The sequence below is a fragment of the Chenopodium quinoa genome, unplaced genomic scaffold, assembly GCF_001683475.1.
Source record: "Chenopodium quinoa cultivar QQ74 unplaced genomic scaffold, ASM168347v1, whole genome shotgun sequence".
Taxonomy (NCBI): domain Eukaryota; kingdom Viridiplantae; phylum Streptophyta; class Magnoliopsida; order Caryophyllales; family Amaranthaceae; genus Chenopodium; species Chenopodium quinoa.
In genome coordinates, this window is record NW_018745684.1 from 6,753,991 (window position 1) to 6,772,213 (window position 18,223).

The 18,223-nt window shown below is 38.9% G+C and overlaps 2 protein-coding genes across 2 annotated transcripts; both read left to right on the top strand.

Moving 5' to 3' along the window:
- Positions 1–533: 533 nt before the first annotated feature.
- On the top strand, positions 534–1,467 carry LOC110717667 (UDP-glycosyltransferase 74E2-like). The gene has a single exon (XM_021896426.1). The coding sequence runs from the start codon at positions 727–729 to the stop codon at positions 1,450–1,452; it is 726 nt and encodes a 241-aa protein (XP_021752118.1). The 5' UTR covers positions 534–726; the 3' UTR covers positions 1,453–1,467.
- A 12,417-nt stretch (positions 1,468–13,884) lies between these two features.
- LOC110718274 (UDP-glycosyltransferase 74E2-like) lies at positions 13,885–17,949 on the top strand. Its single transcript, XM_021897112.1, has 2 exons — positions 13,885–14,822; positions 17,087–17,949. The coding sequence occupies exons 1-2, from the start codon at positions 14,175–14,177 to the stop codon at positions 17,807–17,809; spliced, it is 1,371 nt and encodes a 456-aa protein (XP_021752804.1). The 5' UTR covers positions 13,885–14,174; the 3' UTR covers positions 17,810–17,949.
- The last annotated feature ends 274 nt before the right edge of the window (positions 17,950–18,223 follow it).

An 18,223-nucleotide genomic window follows, 5' to 3' on the forward strand; every position in this document is an offset into this window, starting at 1 on the left:
TTATTATCATTATAATTGTTGTTGGTTGTTTATCATTATTATTAATTATTATTATTATCATTATTATTATTATTATTATTATTATTATTATTATTGAGTGAGAAGTATCTCAAGTGGTTAGAGCTCCCTTACAGTTGTAAGAGATATTGAGATCGATTCTCATCATCTGCCATTGTGGCTCTCTAAAAAAATATTGAGTAATAGTTTTCTACTTAGAGCAAAGTAGTTGCCTGCTCAAAAGAACATGGGTATAGTAGGAGGTTCTCAACTAAAACCAATTGGTAATAATAATGGATGGGAATATCTATCTTAACTTATGAAGTGATATTTTTATTTCCACTTTCTTCAATATGAGACGACTCATATGTGACTACAAGTGGATGGTTAACTAAAAGATTTAACATGTATTCATCCCAAATAGGTGAATTGTATGAGATGAATAACAACTTTTTAATAAATATTAATTAATATTAACTGACCATTTAGTAGGCCAAGACTAATAATAAAACAATTAAAGGTACTAATTACACTATACTACTTCATTTTTGCCACCAATAATGCGTCCCACAATTATAAATGATCACCTTATGACTTCCCAAATCATGCATACATGCACTACTATTTTACTCCTCAACCTACACCAATACACCATCCATCATACCTTATTTTCTCAAAGAATTGGGAAAATCAACAAAGAAAAACATTAAGCTACCTAAGAGTGAAAAAATGGAGGGAGAAGCAAAGACATCAATACCACCTCATGTACTAGTATTCCCATTTCCTATACAAGGCCACATAAACCCAATGCTCCAATTCTCAAAACGATTAGCTTCCAAAGGCCTTAAAGTCACCTTAGTCACAACCCAATCACTATCCAAATTACTCCCTCCTCAGTCTGAGTCCAGTCTGATCCAAATCCGATTCATTTATGATGGCCTCAAAGAGGGCGAAAAACTTGATCATGAGGGCTACTTAGAGCTTTTCCAAAGAGTAGTCCCTATAAGCCTAGCTAACCTTATTGAAGAGTACAAAGTAACAAGCCACCCTGTGAAGTTCATAGTGTATGATTGTTTAATCACTTGGGTCTTAGACTTGGCCCGGACGGTTGGGATCGACGGGGCCCCGTTTTTCACTCAATCAGCAACCGTTCATTCCATACATTACCATGTATATGAAGGAGCATTAAAGTTTCCGTTTAAAAGTTCATTGATTTCAATGCCTTCAATACCTTTGTTAAAGGTTGATGAAATGCCTTCTTTGATAGTTAATCCTGGGATATATCCTTCTCTTAATGACCTTAATATCAATCAATCTTTGAACTTCCACAAGGCTAGTTTGTTGTTCTTCAATACTTTTGACAATTTGGAATCTCAGGTAATTTTTATTTTTAAAAAAACTTTTATGTTTTACTTGTATTATTTTATGACTAAGTTGCCTAAAGTTTTTATATAAATATGTTTGTTAATTGGAAGCTTTTGATGTAGTTTATACTAAAGTAGTTTCAACCACATGAATCACATCAATAGATGATAAATTTGTCTTGTTTCAATATATGGCAATGGTTTATTTATTTATTTTAATAATTTTAATAAAGTACTTTCTCCGTTTTTTTAGTTAACATCATTTGACTTTTGCACTATCAACTATACTTAGATTAGTTTTTGTGATTTATAGACTACGATAAACATATGAAATCTTGTTTGAATCGTCTCAATGTATATTTTATTAAATTTCAATTTTTTTTAATACAATATCAATAATTAGAGACATTAATTATTAAAATAGTACGTTGACAAACATGATAATAGAAAGGTGTCAACTAAACAAACGAAGGTAGTATAACAATAACAAATACATTTAATAATATGTTCAATGATTGTTAAAATGTCTGCATTGTGGGATGCAAATAATTGGACTGTCCGGTTATGGATTGATTTGGATTTGTTTCGTGATTTTAAATATTCATTCTTCTGTTTTTTTTATTAGTAGCAACACACACTTTTTCACAATATCTAAGAAAAGTAGAGTTCGCATGATTTAATATACTTTAAAATATGGCGAGAGGTTATTATTAGGAGTATAATTTAGTGGGACATATGCTTTAAATAAGGAAAATAGTATAAATTTTTCCCAAAATAACTTTCCAATTATAGTGTGCTTCAAATATTGTGACATTTTCATTTTAGGAAAGTATTGCAAGTATTAAGAAATGGAGGAAATATAATATAAATTACATGATGCATAAAACTTATCCATAATTCATTTCTAACTAATAAGGTCTTGTTTTAGTGTAAATGTTTTTAAGGAAGATGATTTTTTAATTTTTCTTTTTTTCCTATTTTTTTTATTTGGTATATGAAGGGTAGAAAACAATTTCCGTAGAAAATTGCATCTATAATGATGAAAAAAAACAATTCTTCATAAAACAAGGGAAGTTCCATTTTTCCTCCATCCCTTTACCTTCTGTTTCGGTATGAAAACAATAGGACCTTCGACAGACCCTTTTCGAAGGGGGAAGATTGGTCTCGGTCCTAACTGCGGCTGGCCGAGGGATTCCTGTACAATAAACACACGTAAACTGGCCTCGGGGGATTGAGCCGAGGAAGGCCCCTTCCGATGCCGAAGTCAGTAATGTATTTAGTGGTAAAGCTGTGCAAGAATATTAGTTGTTTGAGGCTTTAAGAGTAAAAGATTATCAAGAGTGAATGAATTGAGGTCCTGAATTAGATGTCCCTTACTTTGACTTATTTGGAGGCTTTTATACCTTGACTTGATGGATAAGCGAGCCGCAAATTAGATGGACTTTCCAAGCTGACTGGGCTTGACTGACTTGGCATTGACTTTGGAGAGTTGAACCTTGCTTTGGGCTTCAAATTGTATCATATGTGGACCGGCCCAATTGAGGTGAAATTGGACCCAAACAACTTGCCCCCCAGACCCGATTCGGAAGAATGACAGGTCGGGTTTTGACTTGAAAAATTGGAGGAAAGTAAATGATGATAATTTGAATTTGAGTTTGGGGAGTTATTGAGGCTAATAACTGTTATTTTTGGAGTAATGGGGAATATGAATGGATTAGTGGGTAGTTAATCAGAGAGGAATATGAACGGCTGATAATTGAAGTGGGATTAGTGGGGTTTTTAGTGGCGCTGACTCCCGAAATTCTTGTTTCTGGAAGATATTTAAGTCACTCGTGCCACGATCCTTTTTCACTTAATATCTTTTGCGCATTCACACCCGTTTTTTCTCTGATTTTTGCCCTTAACCTGAATTCTTTCCCTGCCTGTACCTAACAATTCGAAGCTTTAAAGTAGAATTGTTGCCCCGAACTTAAAGATCGTTAAATTCTGCACTTGATATAGGTAATTTTCTTTGAAATTTCTTTGGTTTTCTTTGCTATTTCGAATACCCGTCTTTTTCTCGATTTTTCGATTTCTCGCACTTCCTTTGCTAAAAAATGGCTGGTGGCCGAGGAAAAAGGCCCATTGGATCCGAACCAATTGTTGTGGAAGAGGAGGATAAGGTGCCGCAATTGCTTCCGAGGCGGAATTGACCTTTGGCAATGATGCCATTTCTCGGCGCCCAGAATCCTAATGCCAGGGTTGGGGCTGCTGCTGTCCAAAGGGGGGCTGCGCTGAGGGTTGTGCCTATTTCCAGCATGCCCTCGAAGGACTCAGAATGAGCCAGCACCTCTGGCCGAGGTGCGACCTTGGCCTTTGGGCTGTTGACTCCCGAGGAAAGAGAGTGGACTGATGTCCAGGAGAATAAGGGCATAATGACGGCTGCCCCTTATTCATGGTGGATCGAAAACGGCGCCAAGTATTGCTTTGTCGAACAACTTGAGGTGATCTACGGCATAATGGAGGAGGACGGGTATTGGTGCCGAATGCCCTCTGCCGAAGAAAGAATTCATCGTCCCCTGCCTGGATATATTGGGGTTTACACTCGGCAATTGCAGTACGAGATTCGGTTTCTCATCCACCCCTTTGTTGTGAAGCTGCTGAACGGGTACAAAATTTCTTTGGTTAAGTTGACTCCCGTGAGCATCCGAAGGATAATGACCTATCTCTAGGTCTGCTTATTTTACGGGTTGGAGCCGAGCGTGCATTGCTTTTTCTACACGCACAAGCTGATGCCGAACACCCAGTCCAATAAATGGCATGGCCCTGGCTGGTGGCAAATTGAGGACAAAAGGGGGTTCCTTTCGACTTATCTGAATGATACTTCGGACAAGGATTGGAGAGGGAAGTGGATCTGGATTTGGGCACCATCAGACGAGGATCATCCGAACTATTTCGGTGGCCCCCGATACTTAAGGAAGCCAGATCCTAAAATGTTCAGTATCGGTCTTGATGTGTTCACTGATGCTGATCACAAGCAAATGGAGCTCTTTGGCCGAAGCCACATGCCCGGCGCCACATGTCGAATGGCGAATGTGCCAACCATCTTGCTGCCTTGCTGCCACTACATCTTCCAAGAGAAGATGCTTGCTATTGTCAGCCTCAGCCGAAAGTACCAAGGCGATAAGGGATTCGGCTGGGGCCAAAACTTTGTTATTTTTGATTATAATCTGCTTTTTGACACTTAACTCTTTTGGTCAAGCTAATCTTTTCTTTCTCGACTTTTTAAGAGCTGTGCGAGAAAAACTCAGGCGTTGATTACGAAGTGCTCGGGATCAGCCAGGAAAGGAGTTCGATCACAAACACCCCGAAGATTACTGATTCGAAGGACCGAGCCTTTTCTCTGCATCCAAGGAGACTTCAAATAGTCAACACTCTTGAGTACCAGACACAGAAGCCCTGGTTCGAGAAGATCGACCCCTTTTTTCCTTCACTCTATCGAAGAAGACGCAGCTGCAACTATCGTCGCTGCGGTCTCTCGAAGCGGAGCTGAGCCTTCTACCTCAACTACTGGGCCGAGGGTAGAAGTAGCCAAAGAGGAAGAAGATTCTAAAGACGAGTGTCTGCTGAAGACTACGGTGAGACTTCAAGACTTGTCTGAATTTATTCTCTCTCTCTCTCTCTCTCTCTTTTATTTATTTTTATTTTTTTCTCCTTGCCTTGCTCCTTCTACTTAGCTTTGAATTTTTTCAAAATTTTCTAAGTACTAAGCTTCGGCTTGGAGTTTTTTTTTTTATTTTTTATTTTTTTTTATTTTATATACATACATACATATATATATATATATATATATATATATATATATATATATATATATATAAATTTTATAAATTTTTTAATTTTTTTTATGCTTATACTGCTCTTTGCCCCCCTATTCCTTCTGTTGCAGTCTGACGAAGAAGAAGAGAATAGAGGAGAGCCAGCTGAAGCAAATCCTTCTCCTGAAAGTTCATCAGACGAAGGGATGGGGCCTGAAGAGAAAGAGGCAAGTTGTTTTGCCTGGGCGATTCCGGGCTACCCCTCTTCCAGCTAAGAAGCCTCGTCTTGAGGAGGACAAGCCGGAGGAGCAAAAAGAGATGACTCCTCCTCCCCCAGAAGTCCGTGCCGAGGTTGATGCACTGTTCGTCAATTTAGGACGAAGTGCAGGTTTTGAGTGGAGATGATCCGAAGGAGGCCGAGGTAGAAGAGAAAGCTGAGGAAGCCAGAAATACTAAAGTGCCTTCTACCTCGGCTGCTGAGTCCTTCAAGACTTTCCAGTCCGCCGAGATGGGGTTCGGCTCTGTCCCATTGGTTCTGTACCTGTGCATGCTCAAAACATTTTTCAATCCAAACGAAGCTCGGCGATGGAGTACTTTGGCAACCTCTCCATCATGTCTGAGCCTGAAAGGGTTAGAGCTTGGACTGTCGGGGCTGCCTCTGGAGCATCGGAGCCACTAGTTAGGGTGCCAGACCCCTTTGCCGAGAACCAAAGGCTGTTGATGCAGGTGAACCTTGCTATACTTAAGCTTTTTACTTAAGTTTTTCTAGCTTTTTTTCCTTTCCCATTTTCTTGGCTCTTTTTACTTAATTATTGAGCTTTGGCTCGGGAATTTTTTGATGCTTTTTACTTTAGCTGATCCCTTCTCCTTATCTTTGCATGTCATTCATAACCACTTTCCGGCTGTGGAGATGAACGTCGAACTGAGAGCAAAGGCTGATAAGGCTGAAGAGGCTGAGTGCCGGGCTAGGATCACTGAGCTGAAGAGACTGGATGCCGAAGAAGCTGCTTCTGCCATGAGGGCCGAGATAGATTCTATGAACTTTAATTTTCGCACCTTCTGCGGAGACTTAGAACGGACCATTTTTCCATGGTTGGACGACGGTTATGCGCTGATCCAGGAATATGGGGCTAAAGGTATTTCTGACTTCAAGGCTCGAATTGAGCAAAGGGTGCAGAGAGAAATTGAAAATCGGCGCTTAATGGTCGAAGACTTCAGGGGACAGACTGCTCGAGCTAAGGCCGAGGCCAAGGAGAAGTAATCTGAGTTGGAGGCCGAGAATCAACGGCTAAGGGATGAGCTGAAGGGCAGAGATGCCAAACTAGATGACACCCAAAGCCAGCTGAAGGCTCAAAGTGAAGAAGCTGCCAAAATTCGAGCTGAACTCGAGGCTGCTCAGAAACTGCGTGTTTGAAGTCCGGGTTTACACCCAAAAGCAGTATGAAGAGGGCTTTGAGAATGGCTTTAGAGTTGCTCCTCAATTGGCTTTCCATGTTGATCCCGAGATTAACTGGGATTTAGCTGAGGCCTGGTCTATGGATCCAGATGATGTCCATATGAACGAGGCCAGTCCAGCCGAAGCTGCATTCTTAGCTCACCAAGCCGAAGCCGAGGCTCAAGAAGAAGAAGAGGCTGCAAGGAAAGAACAGGATACTGCTCAGCTTGCCCTATCTTCTGCTGGTGCCGAGGCCTCAAAGACTCTGAGCGTTGATCCTACAAATGCTGAAGCATAGGAACTCGGGCAGTCGTCTACAGAATCTTGCGATCAACCTGTGTTTGATTGATCATTGCCGCATCAGCTTTTGCCTTTGTTTTGCTTTCAGCTTGCCTTGAATTTGTACAAACTTTTATTTTTGCTTGCTTTGTACTTAGTTTGGCAGCTGTGTTTCCGCTTGTGGGCGGCTGTCGATTTAGAATACTTCTTTGTAACTGACTTAGAAATTCTCAGTTTGAATTTGATGAAGCTTTGATTTACTCTTTCATTGCCTCATTTTCTTTACTTAGCTCTTTCTTTGAATTTCGACATGAAAATATTTTTAGCTGAGGACTTTTTGGTTTCTCAATTATCCGAAGTTTGACGTCTTCGGGTTTTTGAAGTACTTGCTTCAACCATTTCAACTCAGCCGAGCATATTTGATTTAATAGGAGTGCACTGCTCTTTCTTTCATTCCTTTTGCCCTGCTCTTTCTACTTAGCTTTTTCGAATTTTAAATTTGCTAAGTACTAAGTTTCGGCTCGGAACTGACTAGTTGAGTGCCTCTTGCCCCCCCTCTTAGAAATCTGAAGTTTGTGATCTTCAGGTTTTTGAGGTGCTTGATTCAACTTTTCTGGCACAGCCGAGGCTTTTTCCTTGGCAAAATTTTCGTGACAATTCAGACTTTGAAGTTTCCGCCATTTTTCTTTTCTCTTCTACTTTGTTTTTGAAAGGTCTGATTTCTTGCCTAGAAGCCGTAGACTCAGAGAGCAATACTCTTGTTATCCTTATAATTCATCCGAGGGAATGTTTATCCTCAACATTAATGCTAGGGTATTGATTCGTCCGAATTACAATGCTTCATTAGGCAATACTTTGGGGGTTTATCATTACCCAGAACTGGTTCATCCGAAGTACAATGCTTCATTAGGAAATAATTCGGGGGTGTAATACTAGTTCCTATATGTTTTATTGGAAACGACTCTTCTGAAGCACAATTACCAGGGCATTGATTCGTCCGAAGTACAATGCTTTAGGCAATACTTCGGGGGTTTATTAACACCCGAAACTGATTCATCCGAGTAAAATGCTTCATTAGGCAATACTTCGGGGGTGTAATATTAGTTCCTATTTTTTAGGCAATGCTTCAGATTCGTCCACGCCTTTTTGCCCGGAGGAACTGATTTGCCCGAAGTACAATGCCTCACAAGACATTACTTCGGGGGTGAAATCATTTATCCTCGTCTCGGCAGGTTTTACGGCTTGCCGAGGTACAATGCTTCATTAGGAAATACTTTGGGCAGCGCCGAAGAAAAACCTTGAATTTTTTTAAAAAGCGTAGAAGACAGAAGAATGGAAACTTTACTGAATTGAAAGAAATAGTGGCTTAAGGCCTTTCATTGATTTGAAGAGATGCACTTACATGGATTGTTCTTCCCCGAAGGGCTTACACATATATTTCATATAGTACCACCCACATTCCGAAGAACCAGATCCCCAATTTTGAGAGGCCTTGTATTGACTTTTCGGTTTATAGAATTTGCTGATATTGCGCTTCCCAAGAATGGTTTCCTCCGGAGATGACAAAGATGTCTGCCTTGTCATTGCCCGACAGCTTATCCTTTTTTCTTGAGAAATCCAACTCTTGCCGAGGATCTTTCTCGCCTTTTTTCTCTTTGCGGCGGTCTGCGAGATATTTTTTCAAGTAACCTTTTCAGACCATATCCTCGATCTGATCTCTCAGTTGGATACAATCCTCGGTGTGATGTCCGGAAGATTCGTGGAGCACGATTATAGTGGCTTCGGCTTCTTGTATTTCCCCTCTTCTTTAGTTGTGCTATAGATTTTAGCACGCGGAAGAGAGAGTGGAGTGTAAGAATCATATTTCCTGGTAAATGGGATGCTCTCTTTCTTCGGCTCCAGGAATGAGGACGGTTATGAGGCTTTCGCCTTCCCTTTCCTCCGGTCCCGGTCTTCGGACTAATGTCCCTTTGCCTTCCCAGTCCCGGATTGGGGCTTAGATTTGGTTTTGTTCCATTCTTTGGTCCGAATGAACCTATCTAAAGCATCCAAAGCTTCCTCCAAGGTCTGCGGTGGATGCATGACCATGAAATCAAGGAACTTGCCAGCCCGCAGCCCGTTTCGCATTGTGAAAATGGCTAGGCCTTGTCCAGACTTGTGATTCTGGACGACTCGTTGCTGAAGCGAGTCAGATAGTCTCGGAGGCTCTCGTCCTCCTTTTGTTGCAGACTCATAAGTTCCGCACTTGTTTTCTCTCGGCGATTTTCCGTAGAAAACTTGCTCTTATATTTGTTGGAAAGATCCTTCCAACCGGTTATTGAGCCCTCTTTCACCCCCTTGGTGATCCATGCTTGAGTAACCCCCTTGAGGGTGGTTGGGAAGTACTTACACCAGGTTGCCTCGGACCTGGGGTTAAGGTACATGTGCCCTCATAAGAGGCAATGTGGTCCTTCGGGTTCGAAGTACCGTCGTAAGTGATGTGGGTCGGGATTTTCGCCGTTGGCACATGCTCTTCCAATATCCAACTTTGGAAGGGTGAACTTGTAGGAACCATAACAGCCTTCCCTTTCTGTCTAGCCGAAGGGACCTCGCTTCTCCTTCTCAGAGAGGTGGAAGTGGTTTTTGTCCTCGGCTGAGACAATTCTAGGTAGGGCATGGTTCCCTCCGGGTAGGTGAGGCGACTATGCACGTCCACTTCCCTTGAGCCTAGACGTTCGTGAACGCTTTGGCGGGCAGGTTCTTGCCACACTAAGGTGGAATTGCTGCTTCTGTAACTCCTGGAGTCCTGGGTTTTCGAATCTTCAAAGAACTGGCCGGGGGTTCTTTTTCCTTTCCCGCTCGGTCCTCCAGGTGTCCTCCTCCTATCTGTCCCCAAGCTCCTTGAAGGATGGGGCTTACTCACCCTCCTCTCGGCCAGTCCTCCTTCTCAGGTGTCTTGGCGGGAGAGATGAGTGATCATGGAGAGTTTGTGGAAGGTTTCCTCCTTGGGCCTTCATGAATTCCATGACGACCACAATGGCTCTTGCCACTTCCTCCGTAGAGGGCCCCGATTGAGGAGTTATTCTCGGTTAAGACTAAGAATGTAAGCTTTATGGAGGGGGACTTTTTGCATTTGACCGACTCGGCCGAGGCGAGCTTGTCGGCTTACGAGTATGGTTGGATCGGGACTTCTCCGAGGCCATCCATTCCGGGGAAGAGGGAGCTTTCGAAGAAGAGGAAGAATTTTCCGGTGATGGTGAAGTCGGTGGACTCGTTCTCACCGTAGCTAAATCTTTCCTCGAAGAGGAAGGATTGTTATTCTTTGTGCCCTTGGAATTTTTAACGCTCTTAGTCATTTTTCACTAAGATTAGATGATTTTTTGGCTTATTTTGATGTATCTTCCCCACAGACGGCGCCAAATTATTACAGTATGAAAACAATAGGACCTTCGGCAGGCCCTTTTCGAAGGGGGAAGACTGGTCTCGGTCCTAATTGCGGCTGGCCGAGGGATTCCTACACAATAAACACACGTAAACTGGCCTCGGGTGGTTGTGCCGAGGAAGGCTTTTCCGATGCCCGAAGTCAGTAATGTATTTAGTGGTAGAGCTGTGCAAGAATATTAGTTGCTTGAGGCTTTGAGAGTAAAAGATTACCAAGAGTGAATGAATTGAGGTCATGAATTAGATGAGTTTGACTTATTTGGAGGCTTTTATACCTTGACTTGATGGATAAGCGGGCCGCAAATCAGATGGGCTTGCCAAGCTGATTGGGCTTGACTGACTTGACATTGACTTGAACCTTGCTTTGGGCTTCAAATTGTATCATTTGTGGACCGGCCCAATTGAGGTGAAATTGGACCCAAACACCTTCATTTTACTTTCCTCTCATCTATCCTTACATTTCCACTCCTATTATTGATAATTATAGACCTTCATTTCTTGTAAGAAACCAAACAAAGGAAAACTATTTTGCAATTGTAATTTCCTTGAAATATGTATTTTATGAAAACTATTTTTTATTTATTAAAAGGTTTTACATCAAACCAAACGAGCTCTAAATAAAAAGTAATATAAATTTTACTTTGCACTATAAATAAAATCATTTTTAACTGAAATCCGGTCACAGTCCAGACTAGATTTTTCAATGTTTGAATTAATAAATCTGTAATAAAGGTTTTTTGAGAGCCATATAATGGACCAAAATTTCTTGATCAAATCCAAAAGTAGGCCCGTACTGGGCTATGCATACCCATATTACTCCCTCCGTCTCATAATACTTGGGACGTTGGGGTGGACACGTAGTTTTAGAAAACTACAAGTGGGTCCATTTTAAACATTTGTTTAAAATATAAAGGATTCTCTTTTGTATTTTTATAATGTAAGAAAACAAAAAGTGGATGAGGTGGGGGTAGTGAGGAGAGAGAAAATGTAGGGATTAATTGGCTTTTGGGGTTTGTGGTTCCAAAGAGAATATATGAAAATATTTTTTTAATAGTGATCTCATTCCATATTTAGTAACGTGTCAAGTATTTTGAGACGAACAAAAATGGTAACTGTGTCAAGTATTATGGGACGAAGAGAATATTAGTTATGATCTTATATTAGCTACCAAGTTAGGTGACACGGAGTTACGACATATTGATGGAAAAATTAGTAACTCTTTACACACCTGTAGTTTAAAGTGTTACAACTTACAAGCTATTGTCCCTATCTAATAGCCACATTTGATTTTGGGGTCATTTACTCATTTTAACAGAATTTAGTTGTTGACTTTTCGTTTGCTGGATTAACATTCGGGCATCTGAATAAGTCTTCTTTGGTCCATCTGGCTGAACTTGCCGGATGACCTTCCTCTTCCCTGCTTTAGGGAATCGGAGTTTGGACAGATCAACCATGGGCCAGTCCCCCTCCTTTGGTTTAGGATGAGGAGTAGGCACACGATCCTTGACAGGCTTCTCCCTCCCTGAGGGAGAAGGTTTCTTGGCCGACTGACCCCTGCTGGTGCCAACTGTCTTCTTGTTGATTAGGTCTTTGATTTCCCCTTTGAAACTTGTCATGAATTTCATGAGTTCGTCTCTGGTAACTGGGGCTGCACCTTCTGCCGCCTGGGGTTATCCAGTCGGCTTTCCGGATGGCTTGCTTGGATCGGCTTGATCATCGTCCTATTCCCTTGTTTCCATGGGACGGGTGCGCCTGGTTCTGAGTTACCCGTTTGGGGCCATATAGGTGTCGACATTGAAGTTGTCACCACTGTCTTGGTCTGTATAGACCTCATCGTCGGCCGTAGGCCGTTTCTCGTTAGCAGGCGGTACAGAGTCATTGGAAGCCATCTTAGAAGTACTCTCCCCACAGACGGCGCCAAATGTTTCGGGTTTTTCGTGTCCCTCGGGAGAGTTACAATTCCAAGACTAGATTCTGGGTGCCTGTACCTGCAAAACAACAGAGCCTCCTGTTGGGTGGAGTTCCGCCTCCGACGATCAATTTAGAACGTGTTCGGATGTGAAAAGTGCGGAAAGTAAAGTATCTTTTCGGATTCCGAGATCAAGAGTGCTCTCTCAGTGGAGAATATTGGCAATTAATGATTGCTCTGTTTGTGAATATTTTTGAATGAATTCCAAGGTGGGATTATCTCCCTATTTATAAGGTCTTGGGATGCGTGCCGCCATCCTAGGTTACGGAAACCTAAGAATGGTGGGCTTTCTCGGAATTGGGTCAGGAAGGCCGTCTTTTCCCAATGATTTGAGGATGCCACGTGTCAACTGGGGATTGGTTCATTTAGAACCTCTCCTAGGGTGATACGTGTCACCTTCTGATTGGGCCACGTGATCAGAGTATTTTTTACCCAAAACACACATGACAAATGATTGTTAGTGTAGAGCTTAACTAAGAAAATTTTAATATAACGAAGTTGAACAAAAAAAAAAAAAAAAAAAAAAAAAAGAGTAAAAGCGCACAACAATAAGGTACTTTTTGACAGTTTTGTTTAAAATCAATTGGTAATTATAGAAATATCTCCCCTTTTTTATACTACTTTCGTTTTTTTAAAGGACTACTCACTTTACATTTTCATCCATCTTTTTATAAAGCAAAGTACCTGATCCCCCCATTTTGAGTTTTCCCTAGTGTCTGTTGCTACATTAATTAACTAAGTAGAACTTAGTAAAATGAAGATAGTAATATTTTATCTCCATATTTTCAATACGAAACAACTCATATGCAAGCAATGCAAATACAAAGGGAGTGGATGATAAGACCCAATATTTATCTCATCCTTTAATATACTCCTTGTGTCTTAAAATAACTGACAAAGTCAAACTATGTAAATATGTCGATATACTAGTTTGACCTTATTTGTATAGGAAAATAATTGACACAGTCAAACTTTGTAATAGGATCTTTTAAGTGATCGATTTTGTTTAAAAGGACCTTTTAAGTGAAAATTTGTGAAAAAAGACCTTTTAAGTTGTATTATGTTGTGAGTAGGTACTAGGCTGAGTTTTCCGGGTGGTCAACGACAGAGCTCCGGTGTTGACTCTCACGTGACTTTTAAAAAAAAGCCCACACGTTTTTTTTAGGAAGTATGAAAGGAAAAAAAAATGAAAGGGATAGTTCAAAAAGGAGGGAAATTTGGGGGAAAATGGGAAAAAAGCATGTGGGCTCTTTTTAGAAGTCACGTGACTCCCATGTGAGAGTCAACGCTGGAGCTCCACGCTATTGACCACTCGGAAAACCTAGCCTAGTACCCTCTCACAACATAACACAACTTAAAAGGTCCCTTTTCACAACTTTTTACTTAAAAGGTTCTTTAAAACAAAATCGACCACTTAAAAGGTCCTTTTACACAAATCTTCCATTTTTATAATGAAAATTATTAAAAAAAAAGTTATATTATGAAACTTTATATTAGTACCTATCTAACAACATGTTTTATAATAATATATATTTTTATTATTTTATTAAAAAACAATAATCAAAATTATAACTAATGAAAAAAAGTTTAATATGTCAACTGAAATAACCGAATTGAATGAACTTAGGTGATAGCGGTGGATTTGGTGATGACAATAAATAAATAATTTTCCTTGACCCTTTGGTAGGTCAATCATAATCAAACTTTGAAGATACCAATTACACAATACTACTTGATTTTTGCCACCGATAGTAATGTGTCCCACAATTATAAATAATCAACCTATGACTTCCCCAATCATGCACTACTATTTCACTCCTCAACCTGCACCAATACACCATCCATCATATCTTATCTTCTCAAAGAATTGAGCATTCAACAAAGAAGAACATTAAGCTAGCTAGGAGTGAAAAATGGAGGAAGAAACCAAGTCATCAATACAACCTCATGTATTGGTATTCCCATTTCCTATACAAGGCCACATAAACCCAATGCTCCAATTCTCAAAACGATTAGCTTCCAAAGGCCTTAAAGTCACCTTAGTCACAACCCAATCACTATCCAAATTACTCCCCCCTCAGTCTGAGTCCAGCTTGATCCAAATCCGATCCATTTATGATGGCCTCAAAGAGGGCGAAAAACTTGATCATGAGGGCTACTTAGAGCTTTTCCAAAGAGTAGTCCCTATAAGCCTAGCTAACCTTATTGAAGAGTACAAAGTAACAAGCCACCCTGTGAAGTTCATAGTGTATGATTGTTTAATCACTTGGGTCTTAGACTTGGCCCGGACGGTTGGGATCGACGGGGCCCCGTTTTTCACTCAATCAGCAACCGTTCATTCCATACATTACCATGTATATGAAGGAGCATTAAAGTTTCCGTTTAAAAGTTCATTGATTTCAATGCCTTCAATACCTTTGTTAAAGGTTGATGAAATGCCTTCTTTGATAGTTAATCCTGGGATATATCCTTCTCTTAATGACCTTAATATCAATCAATCTTTGAACTTCCACAAGGCTAGTTTGTTGTTCTTCAATACTTTTGACAATTTGGAATCTCAGGTAATTTTTATTTTAAAAAAACCTTTTATGTTTTACCTGTATTATTTTATGACTAAGTTGCCTAAAGTTTTTATATAAATATCTTTGTTAATTGGAAGCTTTTGATGTAGTTTATACTAAAGTAGCTTCAACCACATGAATCACATCACTAGATGATAACTTTGTCTTGTTTCAATATATGGCCAATGGTTTATTTATTTATTTTAATAATTTTAATAAATTACTTTCTTCGTTTTTTTACTTAACATCATTTGACTTTTGTACTATCGATTACACTTAGATTAGTTTTTGTGATTTATAGACTACGATAAACATATGAAATCTTGTTTGAATCGTCTCAATGTATATTTTATTAAATTTCAATTTTTTTAATACAATATCAATAATTAGAGACATTAATTATTAAAATAGTACGTTGACAGTGATAATAGAAAGGTGTCAACTAAACAAACGGAGGTAGTATAATAATAACAAATACATTTAATAATATGTTCAATGATAGTTAAAATGTCTGCATTGTGGGATGCAAATAATTGGACTGTCCGGTAATGGATTGATTTGGATTTGTTTCGTGATTTTAAATATTACTTCTTTAGTTTTTATTAGTATTAACACACATTTTTTCACATTATTTAAGAAAAGTAGAGTTCACATGATTATATGGCGAGAGGCTATTATTAAGAGTATAATTTAGTGGGACATATGCTTTAAATAAAGAAAATAGTATAAATTTTTTCCAAAAGAACTTTTCAATTATAGTGTGCTTCAAGTATTATGACATTTTTATTTTAGGAAAATATTGCAAGTATTAAGAAACTGAAGAAATATAATATAAATTACATGATGCATAAAACATATCCATAATTCATTTCTAACTAATAAGGTCTTGTTTGGTTTAGTGTAAATGTTTTTATGGAAGATGATTATTTCTTTTTTCTTTTTTTCCTATTATTCTTTATTTGGTTTATGAAGGGTAGAAAACAATTTCCATAGAAAATTGCATCTATAATGATGAAAAAAAACAATTCTTCATAAAACAAGGGAAGCTCCATTTTTCCTCCCTCCCTTTACCTTCATTTTACTTTCCTCTCATCTATCCTCATATTTCCACTCCTATTATTGATAATTATAGACCTTCATTTCTTGTTAGGAACCAAACAAAGGAAAACTATTTTGCAATTGTAATTTTCCTTGAAATATGTATTTTATGAAAACTAATTTTTTTATTAAAAGGTTTTACATCAACCTAAACGGACTCTAAATAAAAAGTAACATAAATTTTTAATCTGCACTATAAATAAAATCATTTTTAACGGAAATCAGGTCACCAGTCCAGACTAGATTTTTCCATGTTTGAATTAATTAATCCGTAATAAAGGTTTTTTGAGAGCCATATAATGGACCAAAATTTCGTGATCAAATCCAAAAGTAGGCCTGTATCGGGCTATGCATACCCATATTACTCCCCCCGTCTCATAATACTTGGGACGTTAGAATAGACACGTAGTTTAAGAAACAAGTGGGTCCATTTTAAACATTTGTTTAAAATATATAAAGGATTCTCTTTTGTATTTTTATAATGTAAGAAAACAAAAAGTGGATGAGGTGGGGGTAGTGAGGAGAGAGAAAATGTAGGGATTAATGGCTTTTGGGGTTTGTGGTCCCAAAGAGAATATATGAAAATATTTTTTTAATAGTGATCTCATTCCATATTTAGTAACGTGTCAAGTATTTTGAGACGAACAAAAATGGTAACTGTGTCAAGTATTATGGGACGAAGAGAATATTAGTTATGATCTTATATTAGCTACCAAGTTAGGTGACACGGAGTTACGACATATTGATGGAAAAATTAGTAACTCTTTACACACCTGTAGTTTAAAGTGTTACAACTTACAAGCTATTGTCCCTATCTAATAGCCACATTTGATTTTGGGGTCATTTACTCATTTTAACAGAATTTAGTTGATGCACTATTGTCCAAAGTTGTCCTATCATTTATGGATTTCATTTCCATCATAACAACTTAACACAATATATACAGATATACTTCTATAACTTTAGAAATCTTAGCTAGACATGTCATAAAGGTAGTACAAGTTGGAAAAACTACTCATTGTTTAATTTACTATATGTACGTAGCATAAGGTGACCTATTATTATGGGATAACATAGCTAAAAGTCCCACAATTATTTAAGGACGAGGGAGCATCAGTTTAAGTTTGAAATTATATCAACAACTGCTAACGAACATTTGTGATCAGGTTCTAGACTGGATGAGAAGCCAATGGCCTATAAAAACAATAGGACCAGCCATCCCCTCAATGTACTTGGACAAACGCTTGGAAAATGACAATGAATATGGCCTAAGTTTCTTCAAGCCCGAAACCAATGCTTGCCTCCAATGGCTTGATGCAAGGGAAAGTAGTTCAGTTGTCTACATAGCAATGGGAAGCTTGGCTTCCCTCGAAGCAGAGGAAATGGAAGAGATAGCTAAGGGTGTACTAAATACCAAAAAGCATTTCTTATGGGTTGTTAGAGCTTCAGAAGAAGGTAAGCTTCCTCCAAATTTCAAAGAAGAAATATCAGGAAAAGGTTTAGTTGTCAATTGGTGCCCTCAGTTAGCTGTTTTGGCTCACCGAGCAATAGGGTGTTTCGTGACACATTGTGGGTGGAACTCGACTCTAGAGGCTATAAGTATCGGGGTTCCCTTGGTTGCAATGCCTCAGTGGGTAGACCAACCTACCAATGCCAAGTACATAAATGATGTTTGGAGAAACGGTGTTAGATTAAAGGTTGATGAAAAGGGTATTGTGACAAGGGATGAACTACAAGGCTGCATACTAGAAGTGATGGAAGGAGAACGTGCAAGCGAAATCAGAAGCAACGTCGCAAAATGGAAGAAACTGGCTCAAGAGGCTATGGATGAAGGTGGTAGTTCTGATAGGAACATTGAGGAATTTGCTGCTAAACTGAAAAACATGTAGTATTTTTTTAATAGGTCAGTAGTCTGTTTATGAATTGCTATGCTGCTTGGACTTGTAGCGAATGGCTGATTTTTACCTTCAATCGTAATTGACTAATTGTACTCCTTCCGGCCTTATATAATACAACAGATTTCGTTTAATTTCTAGGGTCAATTATCCTTCATTTTTAGTAAACTACATATTCGATACATCAAAAATAGACATTTTACATTATCAATTAAGGTAAAATGAAAAAATTTACAAAGAAAAAAAATGATAGGTAACAGTGATTGGAAAAAAAAAAGTACTAATTAAGTGTCGGCTATTGCTGCAATGATACCAGCAGAGGTACTCTCAAAAGATTGACTAATTTTTTATTCATTACGTGACATATATCATATGACTTTAAAGAAAAAAAACAGAAAACCACAACAA